General features: G+C 42.8%; 1 protein-coding gene across 1 annotated transcript in view; it reads right to left on the bottom strand.

The window, feature by feature from the left end:
- Positions 1-3,669: 3,669 nt before the first annotated feature.
- The window catches only part of LOC117423164 (xyloside xylosyltransferase 1-like), a 30,869-nt gene continuing 21,708 nt past the window's right edge, over positions 3,670-12,830 (bottom strand). Inside the window, exon 4 of the mRNA XM_034038644.3 lies at positions 3,670-5,130. Coding sequence (XP_033894535.1) covers positions 4,734-5,130 — 397 coding nt within the window. The 3' untranslated portion in view covers positions 3,670-4,733. The remainder of the gene's footprint in view (positions 5,131-12,830) is intronic.

The following is a 12,830-nucleotide window of genomic DNA, read 5'->3' as shown; positions in this document are numbered from 1 at the left end:
CTGGCGGGGGGGGCACTCAAGCGAGTGTCTCTGGGTATATGGCCTTAGACAAGCTGGTGCAGGACTGAGCCAGACTATCCAGATTTAATTCAGGCAGTTTTGGGTTAGCAGTGTCCTCCAGATTAAGTGCACTGCAAAAAGAATTGCTACAAGAGTTTGTTTCTCCAACCTGCTGAAAACGCTCCAGTAAAGCAGGCCTTGGCACCTACACGTTCTCCTAATTATACCTTTGGACAGAGACCCCTGTTGGTGGGATGAGGTAATACAGTAGGTCCTACAGCAGTTGAGAGACTGGTTTGGGAACTGCCAGCTTGTAGACTGTTAACCAGCATCCTCCAGCTTGTTACACGTGATTTCAGCCCTTCCAAAACAACCTGATCAAATTAAAAAGGAGCAATGTGCACTTGTTCATGCATCATTAAAGATTTCCAGATTGCCCAGTTCCCTGCATCTTAGCAATGCCCAGATCCACAATTACACATGAACAGGTGTGCAGTGTTGCATCGTTATCACTGTCAAGCTCACACTGCTAAGGCTGGTGCAGCGCGTCTCCAGTTTATTTGATCTTTCAGCCCTGAGAGCACTCAATTCAGGTGTTCTCAAATCACCTGGCCAGCAGGTAATCAGAATGCAGAACCCTGTAGTGGGAAGGTGAGCTCTGAGAAGGCACTCGATTGTGGTGTTTTCAAATCACCTGGCCAGCAGGTAATCAGAACGCAGAATCCTGCGGAGGGAAGGTGAGCCCTGAGAAGGCACTCGATTGCGGTGTTCTCAAATCACCTGGCCAGCAGGTAATCAGAACGCAGAATCCTGCAGAGGGAAGGTGAGCCCTGAGAAGGCACTCGATTGCGGTGTTCTCAAATCACCTGGCCAGCAGGTAATCAGAACGCAGAATCCTGCGGAGGGAAGGTGAGCCCTGAGAAGGCCCTCGATTGCGGTGTTCTCAAATCACCTGGCCAGCAGGTAATCAGAACGCAGAATCCTGCGGAGGGAAGGTGAGCCCTGAGAAGGCACTCGATTGCGGTGTTCTCAAATCACCTGGCCAGCAGGTAATCAGAACGCAGAATCCTGCGGAGGGAAGGTGAGCCCTGAGAAGGCACTCGATTGCGGTGTTCTCAAATCACCTGGCCAGCAGGTAATCAGAACGCAGAATCCTGCGGAGGGAAGATGAGCTCTGAGAAGGCACTCGATTGCGGTGTTCTCAAATCACCTGGCCAGCAGGTAATCAGAACGCAGAATCCTGTGGAAGGTGAGCTCTGAGAAGTGCCACAGAAAAAAAATAACATATAATTACAGATTCATTTAAAAGTTAAAGGAAGTTAGTCTTAAGATATTGTTCAACCTTTTTCTGCAAATAGTATATGTCAGTTCGTTCCATTTCCCTGAGGGAAAATGAAGGGTCACAATAGAATAACCCAGTTCACTGTTACAATAGCATTAAAATCTGCTGTGGCACAACAGTCAACTATGAACCCTATTTTTACAGCCTTTACGATAATATGATTAGACTTTATTAGTTTAGGTCCAATACTTTTCCCTGGTGTTTATCAAAGCAGGCTGTGCCCCAAAGCACAGTCCCAAGCAAGGAAGGCAGCTGCATGCTTAACTTCACTGCAGTCACTGTGTCTTGCAGACAGCCTCACTCAACTGCATGCTTAACTTCACTGCAGTCACTGTGTCTTGCAGACAGCCTCACTCAGCTGCATGCTTAACTTCACTGCAGTCACTGTGTCTTGCAGACAGCCTCACTAAACAGCCCTCCAATCAACTGATTCAATCACAGCAACACAGATGTCTGCCCTGGGAGTGGAAAATAACTAAAAATAAATGTCTACGTGTTGCACAAGAGAGGAAAAAATATGACAAGCCTGAGAATAAAACTGGCTTTGGAGATCATTCGGTGCTGGCTTTTAATGCACAGGCTATGCAAAATGCTGATTGGTATTGCATGTTGTTGCTTCACATCAGGACAACACACTTATCCCAGCCAGTGTTTTCAACACCCCCCTCCCCAATAAGCAAACTTCTGTAAATACAGTCTTTTGCAGTGTTTTCAGGTAGAGGTTTCACAGTAGATTTCTGTGCATTGTGTCTCAGGATCTACCTAACACCATGTGGACATTAATCCATTTGACAAAACCACCAACACATAATCTGGCATCACTGACTCTCTGAAACACAGCTTGGATTATTAGCAAGTGAAGACTGGAAAGAAATGACTATCATCTGCAGGAAGTTTTCTATTGATGGTTGTTCTGCTACTGTACCTTGGCTAACTTCACTGCAGTCACTGTGTCTTGCAGACAGCCTCACTAAACAGCCCTCCAATCAACTGATTCAATCACAGCAACACAGATGTCTGCCCTGGGCGTGGAAAATAACTAAAAATAAATGTCTACGTGTTGCAAAGAGAGGAAAAAATATGACAAGCCTGAGAATAAAACTGGCTTTGGAGATCATTCGGTGCTGGCTTTTAAAGCACAGGCTTTGTAAAATGCTGATTGGTATTGCATGTTGTTGCTTCTCTTCAATCACATCAGGACAACACACTTATCCCAGCCAGTGTTTTCAACACCCCCCTCCCCAATAAGCAAACTTCTGTAAATACAGTCTTTTGCAGTGTTTTCAGGTAGAGGTTTCACAGTAGCTTTCTGTGCATTGTGTCTCAGGATCTACCTAACACCATGTGGACATTAATCCATTTGACAAAACCACCAACACATAATCTGGCATCACTGACTCTCTGAAACACAGCTTGGATTATTAGCAAGTGAACACTGGAAAGAAATGACTATCATCTGCAGGAAGTTTTCTATTGATGGTTGTTCTGCTACTGTACCTTGGCATAGGTTCACTGTGTTATAATACGATAAAAGCACAGAAAAGCAAAGTCCAGTATTGTAAAATCATAGGGACAGCCTGGTAATGCAATGCAAGTGAAACCACAGATAGGTATGCATCGTGAAGGCATGGGAAAAAAACTTGCTAAACTGCAAAATTGCTTTTACAAGGGAAAACACTACAATATGTATCCTCTTTAAGGCAACTTTAAGCTACAGTATTTAAATATACTGTATAACTCTTATGACTGGTTTAACTGGTTGGTCGGCATTCTAAGTTCTCCTCTTAGTCACACATTCCAAGATACTGAGTTCAAAGAGATATCTAGGGTTGAGCTGAATAACAGTGGCAAACCCCTGCAAGGCAGGACAGCACCTCTCACTGCACAGATGCCCCGTACTCATTTCCAAAGTTGCCACCTCCAGATTAGGCTGTATAATATATAAAGTCATTTGATTTACATGAAAACTGTGTTTAAAGATAGACTGGTTTATCCACAGTGGCAAAACAAAGTTTCAACTTTCATATTATCAATGTCCAATTGCAGTAAATGTACATGCAAATTACGAACTGTGAAGAGGAAAACGTTAGTTTCAAGTCAAAGTCTTAAGCAAAAGAATGACAAAAAGCTGAATGAATCTGCAAGTTTCAACATAATTCGTTGCTGCAGTATGTTGTTTTGGCATGTCGTTCTTCCTGTTTACCATCAGCAGGGAGCCTGTGAGACCTCTCTCTCGTCTCTCCGGTGCAGTAAACACAGGCAATGGAGGGACTCAAATTCCAGTTTCTGTTTCAGTTTCAGCGTCACTAGTCAATTGAAACCTGCTCTCAGATTGAATGGTATCATTTTATTAATATTACTATTATTTTTATTATGTACACGTTATTTAAATAATACAAATTATAATAGTAAAAACAACATTTTAGTTGGCCCTTAATATTGATCAAGTAAAACACAATGCAGGTTCTGTTTCGTTTTTCTCCCCAGTTATTGTACACGTTTCAGACTAAACACCCACGGCACACTGAAGCTCAGCACGAGGAAACATGTTTCTACATTAATATATATATATATATATATATACACAGCAAGACTACACTTACCAGAATGCATTAGTATCAAATAAACAAAATGTAGGATTTTTAGACTTGACCCTTTATTGATCATGTGATCTACAAATCACTTCAAAATCAAGTACATTTAATACTGATCAATTATACTGATCTTCTAAATAAAAAATAAATAAAATCAGTCTAACTAGTTACAGATAATATACTTAAAATATATACTGTTCATAAAAGATTAAACTTATTCTGAACAAACTGAATCAATAAAACGGAACCAAGCATTAATAAAATGGCTTCAACCATTAAAGCCTACGGACTCCACCGTGCAGATTATATGCACTGGTATGTATGCAATGCATTAGTTATAAGTGGTTATAATATTAGCAGCGTGCAGAATATGAAACAGAAAAATCCTAAAAAAACAGAACATTAGTGGGGCACACTGGGCAAAAAAAATACAATTACAAGAGGTTAGAAGACTCAATCTGTTGTCTGTCCTTGCTCTTCAACAATGTGTATAGTCTGCCAACACACCGAAGAAGTAATCACTGCTAATTCTTATTTGGTGCAGCTTTAGATGATCTGACAGTCAAACCCTTTATCCAACGTGTTGGGGGGGGGGGGGGGGGGGGGGGGGGATTCTGGGGCCGAGGTGGGGTACTGCAGAGTCGTTCCTCAAGAAGACCCTGGAAGTAAGCGTAGCAAGCACAGCACGCACAGTTACAGCGACTGCTATCCTATTTTCAGCTAAACCCTCACTGAGTTTTGTAGCAGCCCGCTGTTCTGCCCCAGATCACCGCTCCTTGGCGGTGGTGCTCCAGCCCTCAGTCGTCGGGGATGGGTGTGTTGCAGTTCCCGTGGTAGATCTTGACGGGACCCTGGCAGTGGTAGTACAGCTGAAAGACGTCCCCATACCCATGGTCCTTCCACCAGGTGCAGAGCTGCCGGTTCCACGCGCAGTCCAGCACGTGGAAAAGGGAGGGGTGCTCCATGCCAATCATGGTGAAGAAGTCCTGGTCGCCGAGGTGCCCTTGGAAGCGGTACTTGTCCGCCAGCCGGCCCACACTCCGGGGCTCCAGCAGCTGATTGTATGGCTCTGAGCGCCGCATGGCCTCCAGGTCGAGGAGCATGACCCCGCTGTTGAACCCGGGGCTGCCGCCCGGGGGAGGGTCACCCACTTTGGAATCGGGGTTCTCCCTACGGTACGCCCAGAAGGTGTGTCTGGAAAGCAGAAGAAGAAAAAGATTTCATCCGGCAGGCCAGTGCGCTTGTTCAGCGTATCAGGGAATGATACTGTTCTCTACTTATATATACATACATTCCCATGCACTGCAGACTATGGAGTTTTCTGGTTTTACTTTCTTTTATCCTAACTGATTGACAGAGTCTGCAATGACAGGAAAGGATTAAGAAATTGAAGAAAACACAGATGCAAAGTTACAAAGACCGAGGTAGTTTACTTTTGCTTCCTAGCCAAGGAAAGAGAACACAAGTGCAGTATGCAGGTGTATCCAGGAAGGCTTGCAAACAACAGGAAGCTTCAGAGCAGGAATGCTGCACAGCAAGCTGCCACACACACTGGTGCCAGCTCAGCGATAAACACTCTTAACTTGAATAAAGAAGATATAATTCAGAACAAGACGTGCTGAAACTTATGCAGGTTTCTGTATACTAATAACAACTGTATATCGATTGTATCATATCAGTCAGGAAGGAGTGGCCCTTCAATATGAGAAATGCTCTTTGAACTCGGCAGTCGTTTACATCATGGTTTTCGAGCGCTTGTGCGTTTGTTTAGCATTTCAGGAAATGAAACTGCACTCTATACAGTACAAACTTAGAATTGTGCTAAACCTAACCCTAACGGCAGCTCTGCACCTGGTGGAAGGACCATGGGTATGGAGACGTCTTCCAGCTGCCTCTCTCTCCTCTGTCCTAATTCTCCTCGACCTCTCTGCTGCCTTTGACACTGTTGAGTCTTCTTACCTCTTGTAATTGTCTTTTTTTTGCCCAGTGTGCCCCACTAATGTTCTGTTTTTTTAGGATTTTTCTGTTTCATATTCTGCACGCTGCTAATATTATAACCACTTATAACTAATGCATTGCATACATACCAGTGCATATAATCTGCACGGTGGAGTCCGTAGGCTTTAATGGTTGAAGCCATTTTATTAATGCTTGGTTCCGTTTTATTGATTCAGTTTGTTCAGAATAAGTTTAATCTTTTATGAACAGTATATATTTTAAGTATATTATCTGTAACTAGTTAGACTGATTTTATTTATTTTTTATTTAGAAGATCAGTATAATTGATCAGTATTAAATGTACTTGATTTTGAAGTGATTTGTAGATCACATGATCAATAAAGGGTCAAGTCTAAAAATCCTACACTTTGTTTATTTGATACTAATGCATTCTGGTAAGTGTAGTCTTGCTGTGTATATATATATATTAATGTAGAAACATGTTTCCTCGTGCTGAGCTTCAGTGTGCCGTGGGTGTTTAGTCTGAAACGTGTACGATAACTGGGGAGAAAAACGAAACAGAACCTGCATTGTGTTTTACTTGATCAATATTAAGGGCCAACTAAAATGTTGTTTTTACTATTATAATTTGTATTATTTAAATAACATGTGTACATAATACAAATAATAGTAATATTAATAAAATGTACCATTCAATCTGAGAGCAGGTTTCAATTGACTAGTGACGCTGAAACTGAAACAGAAACTGGAATTTGAGTCCCTCCATTGCCTGTGTTTACTGCACCGGAGAGACGAGAGAGAGGTCTCACAGGCTCCCTGCTGATGGTAAACAGGAAGAACGACATGCCAAAACAACATACTGCAGCAACGAATTATGTTGAAACTTGCAGATTCATTCAGCTTTTTGTCATTCCTTTGCTTAAGACTTTGACTTGAAACTAACGTTTTTCTCTTCACAGTTCGTAATTTGCATGTACATTTACTGCAATTGGACATTGATAATATGAAAGTTGAAACTTTGTTTTGCCACTGTGGATAAACCAGTCTATCTTTAAACACAGTTTTCATGTAAATCAAATGACTTTATATATTATACAGCCTAATCTGGAGGTGGCAACTTTGGAAATGAGTACGGGGCATCTGTGCAGTGAGAGGTACTGTCCTGCCTTGCAGGGGTTTGCCACTGTTATTCAGCTCAACCCTAGATATCTCTTTGAACTCAGTATCTTGGAATGTGTGACTAAGAGGAGAACTTAGAATGCCGACCAACCAGTTAAACCAGTCATAAGAGTTATACAGTATATTTAAATACTGTTGCTCAAAGTTGCCTTAAAGAGGATACATATTGTAGTGTTTTCCCTTGTAAAAGCAATTTTGCAGTTTAGCAAGTTTTTTTCCCATGCCTTCACGATGCATACCTATCTGTGGTTTCACTTGCATTGCATTACCAGGCTGTCCCTATGATTTTACAATACTGGACTTTGCTTTTCTGTGCTTTTATCGTATTATAACACAGTGAACCTATGCCAAGGTACAGTAGCAGAACAACCATCAATAGAAAACTTCCTGCAGATGATAGTCATTTCTTTCCAGTGTTCACTTGCTAATAATCCAAGCTGTGTTTCAGAGAGTCAGTGATGCCAGATTATGTGTTGGTGGTTTTGTCAAATGGATTAATGTCCACATGGTGTTAGGTAGATCCTGAGACACAATGCACAGAAAGCTACTGTGAAACCTCTACCTGAAAACACTGCAAAAGACTGTATTTACAGAAGTTTGCTTATTGGGGAGGGGGGTGTTGAAAACACTGGCTGGGATAAGTGTGTTGTCCTGATGTGATTGAAGAGAAGCAACAACATGCAATACCAATCAGCATTTTACAAAGCCTGTGCTTTAAAAGCCAGCACCGAATGATCTCCAAAGCCAGTTTTATTCTCAGGCTTGTCATATTTTTTCCTCTCTTTGCAACACGTAGACATTTATTTTTAGTTATTTTCCACGCCCAGGGCAGACATCTGTGTTGCTGTGATTGAATCAGTTGATTGGAGGGCTGTTTAGTGAGGCTGTCTGCAAGACACAGTGACTGCAGTGAAGTTAAGCATGCAGCTGAGTGAGGCTGTCTGCAAGACACAGTGACTGCAGTGAAGTTAAGCATGCAGCTGAGTGAGGCTGTCTGCAAGACACAGTGACTGCAGTGAAGTTAAGCATGCAGCTGAGTGAGGCTGTCTGCAAGACACAGTGACTGCAGTGAAGTTAAGCATGCAGCTGAGTGAGGCTGTCTGCAAGACACAGTGACTGCAGTGAAGTTAAGCATGCAGCTGAGTGAGGCTGTCTGCAAGACACAGTGACTGCAGTGAAGTTAAGTTGATCACTCTATTCTACTATCATCTCTCGCTGACCTGGGGATCTCTGGCACTGCTCTGGCCTGGTTCTCCTCCTACCTCTCCAACCGCACTTACCAGGTAACCTGGCGTGGAGCAACCTCCACACCTCACCCTCTCTTAACTGGAGTCCCCCAAGGGTCAGTCTTGGGTCCTCTCCTATTCTCTCTCTACACCCGCTCCCTGGGCCCCCTCATCGCATCCTATGGTTTCTCATACCATTTCTATGCTGATGATGCTCAGATTTTCCTCTCCTTCCCCACCTCTGACTCCACCATCTCCTCCCGTATCTCTACCTGTCTGTCTGCTATTTCCTCCTGGATGCACTCGCATCACCTCAAACTCAACCTCTCTAAATCTGACCTCCTTTTCTTTCCCTCCTCCTCCTCTGATCTCTCTATCTCTGTTCCTCTGGAATCTACCACACTCTCTCCCTCTTCCTCCGCTAAGAACCTCGGAGTCACCCTGGACCCCTGCCTCTCTTATTCCCAGCACATCTCCACTCTGGCACGCACTTGCCGATTCTTCCTGAGCAACATCCGAAGAATCCGACCCTTCCTCACCAGCTACGCTACCCAGCTCCTGGTCCAGGCCCTGGTACTCTCCCGCCTAGACTACTGCAACTACATCCTGGCTGGCCTCCCTGCGTCCGCCACCCGTCCGCTCCAGCTCATCCAGAACTCTGCTGCCCGCCTGGTGTTCTCTCTGCCTCGCTTCGCCCACGCTACTCCACTGGCTCCCGATCACCGCTCGCATCCAGTTCAAAACTCTTGTACTAGCCTACAGATGCCTTGACCAGACTGCACCCAGCTACCTCCAGACCCTCATCTCTCCCTACACCCCCACTCGACCTCTCCGCTCAGCCTGCACTAGAAGACTGGCTCTACCTCCGCTACGCTCCCCTGCCTCCAGAGCCCGCTCCTTCTCCACCCTTGCTCCGCAGTGGTGGAATGACCTTCCTACAGATGTCAGGACTGCCCAGTCCCTGACCACATTCCGGTGCCTCCTTAAGACTCACCTCTTCAAACAGCACCTGTAGAACTCCTCTGTTTGTATCCTGGACACTATCACCCTTCATTTAAATGTGCTTTATTTTGCTCTTATCTGCCCCCTATTTTACTGCATTTAATCCTGTACTTCAGAATACTGTAATCTGCCAAGTGTTTAACCTGTAGTATTTTGTATTTCCTGATGTAACTATCACTATTATCTGCTGTATTATTGAATTGTGGTTTGTCACACTTGTACTTTGCTTGAACAAAAGTTATTGTATTTCTTGCTCTTATTGTATTACTTGTATTGTAACACTTAATGTATTTGCTTACGATTGTAAGTCGCCCTGGATAAGGGCGTCTGCTAAGAAATAAATAATAATAATAATAATAATAATAATAATAATAATAATAATAATAATAACTCCAACCTTAACCCCAGCAGTAACGTCAACACAAACGACAACCCAGCCATGCTGTAAAATGCCAAACAGTTTCTTACAATGACAGGCCAGTATCTGACAGAAGCCAGGTGCTCTGCAGCCCACGTACCCTGTGGATAATTCTCTGCCAGTATCGTGATGGTATATAACCACCACCGTTTTGAGTTTACACTTCTTGTCAGTTTGATTTAAATCCTGCTGCATGTACTGTACAGGCTTCCTGAAACCACCTGTCTGGCAGAAGCCGAAGGGCCTGAAATATTACATTTCTTTAAAAATATGCTTTAAAGAAGCCAACTTTCTTTTTTGCTTGGATAAGGATAAGGTTAAAAAAAAAAAATAGTGTCTAAATCTCACGTGCATTATTATTGTAAGTTTGTATATCCAGGAAAAACAAGGCCATTTAAATGAATAAATAAACCAACCCACACACACACTTTGCACAGCTGTGTGACAGCAAGGCCTACAGGGGCTCCTTTTATCTCTTTTATGACACCAATTAGTGAGCCTTATCTTCAATATAAAATTCCACAAAGGTTAAGTGGTCAGAATTAAGCACTAAATACTTTCCTTTCGATATCCACCAGAAAAAGAAGCCTAAGAAGAAATTCAAGTTTATATCACAGAAATCTGAAAGGTACTTGTTTTGGCTTCCACATATCTCCCAGCAGGGCAGGTGGGGACAGGCTGTGTTTTCTGGTTGGGAATGTTATTGAGGAGGCCTGTTGTACACAGAGCCACAATCTTGGTTTGCTTCCAAGCTTCTTTACTGCAGGCTCATGATTGTTATTATGGATTTAACAAAATGTACAAAATCGTATCTAAATGGAGGCGGGCGGGCAGTCAGTTTGGATCTTACAACAGAATACACAGTATATATATATATATATATATATATATATATATATATATATATATATATATAAAGATTTCTTTAAAAATATTTATGTCTTTATTTAAGAATTAGGGCTGCTACTATTGGCTGGGTTGCTCAGCACACTTCAGCTGTGTCTTTGTTAATGTGCCTCGGAAAGGAAACATCTGGGTGGCAGAGTGTCCGAATCCTGGAGGCTGAGAGAAAAGAAAACTGGAAATGTACTTTGCAACAATTAACGGTGATTAGTTACTACAAAGATACTGTGTTGTAAAAAAAAAAAATCTATTGTCCCTCTCAAGCCTGGAGAAATGCATGCACAAATAAAGAAAAAAAAAAATCTGTGGCATATGCATGCTCACAAAACTTTGAAATGTCCACGGAATTATTTTCAGCTACTGTAACATTGATGCACATAACATGTTGTTTTCCCTCTCTCATTAGCCTTTTCTTTCATCTGCCACTTTCTGGAAAAGAACACATAAAATTGGTTTGAAAATTAGCTGAATTATCTGACTGTATGCGAGAAACAGGAGAATAAAACTGCTCAGTTTTTTGCCAAGCAAATTCAGTTTTTATTAAATCAAACCTTGTCCTCAAAGGGCTGCAAACCACCTAATCTCTTGAAGAGGGCTGCCTGCTGCTTTTATGTGGTTACTGGCACATGCAGTGTTCACAGCTATATCCATCTATACTGTACCACAGGGAAACTGTGGCTCAGTGTTTCTTTTTACTGTACCTCTGAACCAAAAGCCAGTGCCTCCAAATGACCCCAGCTGTGCTGCAGGGAAGGTGAGAAGACTCCCATTGGAGCTGACTGTGGAAGGTGGTTCAGCTCACACTGCTATACAATGGGAGTCATGTTCTTGTGCTGTGCTGGGCTGTGCTGGGCTGTGCACTGTAGGTATGGAGTGGTGTAGGTAGACAGAACTCCGAGAACATGATTATATCAACATCATTGTACCGATGGCTGATTAATCAGCACATAAGGATATAATTAAGTGTATTGCCTTTGAGACAGGCTTAAAAATATTATATTATATATATATATATATATTTTTTATTATTTATTTTATTTTTTTTTTAATAAAAAGCTCTATAAATCACATCCAATCTCGCCATTTAAAAAGAGACAAACTTAAATAACAATAATAACAACAACAACAACTGTTGTGAAGATTTTGTAACCCAAACCTGCAACAGGAAAATTCAATTCAAATTAATTATTTTATCATTGCTAGCACGTCTCACACAGAGTCTCGGTCCTGGGTCATTGCTAGCACGTCTCACACAGAGTCTCGGTCCTGGGTCATTGCTAGCGCGTCTCACACAGAGTCTCGGTCCTGGGTTATTGCTAGCGCTTCTCACACAGAGTCTCGGTCCTGGGTCATTGCTAGCACGTCTCATACAGAGTCTCGGTCCTGGGTCATTGCTAGCACGTCTCATACAGAGTCCCGGTCCTGGGTCACTGCTAGCACGTCACTCAGGACAGCAGCGATCCTGTTGACAGTGTCTGCTGCACTTCCAGATGTCCTGGGCTCACTCAGCATTCCCATACCCACTGTGCCTTGAGCCAGCCAAGACAAACAGACTGGCTTGGGAGCCGATAAGGCATGTTTCACAAGCACATCTTAAAGGGCCGCTTGCACATTCTCTCAAGTGGAACTCTTATGAAAGTTTACCATAGTGAAAGCCTACAGCAGAAAAGTGTAATAAAGCACAGTGAAAGTGTGGTAAAGCACAGGTTACAACATGGTAAACCATGGTAAATGCATAATATAACTGTGGGGAAAAGCACGGGAAAACTACAAACTACTGTGCAAATTTACTGTAATAAAAACTTTTATAAGGGAACACAGTAATAACAACCATATCCTATCTGAATTTGAAGATTGTCGCACTGCCCTGCAAGGTTCCATCAGACACATTGCTAAAATAAAAACATTAAAAAATCTTTGTTTGCTTGAATAAGATGATCAAAAAACAACCAGTGCAGTGGTAGTGCATTTGCTGCTGATGAAGACAGACAGGGTGGGATGTTTGTTCAGTGATCTCTTGGTATTTCGCTGAGAGCTCCCAGGACCAGTATTGCATAATAATCCTGATGTTTTCAGACAGATCCATCTGTTTCTCATCTGCTGTTCTTCCTGGACATGCCAGTGCTGGGTATCATTATTAAACACCAGGGGATCTCCCGAGCGCTACTCACAGCTCGTTACTTCAGGGGTCGTTGCTCCACCAGGGG

The sequence above is a fragment of the Acipenser ruthenus genome, chromosome 17 (genome assembly GCF_902713425.1).
Source record: "Acipenser ruthenus chromosome 17, fAciRut3.2 maternal haplotype, whole genome shotgun sequence".
Taxonomy (NCBI): Eukaryota; Metazoa; Chordata; class Actinopteri; order Acipenseriformes; family Acipenseridae; genus Acipenser; species Acipenser ruthenus.
Note: the sequence above shows the minus strand (reverse complement) of the source record. Positions and strands in the feature narration are given on the sequence as shown.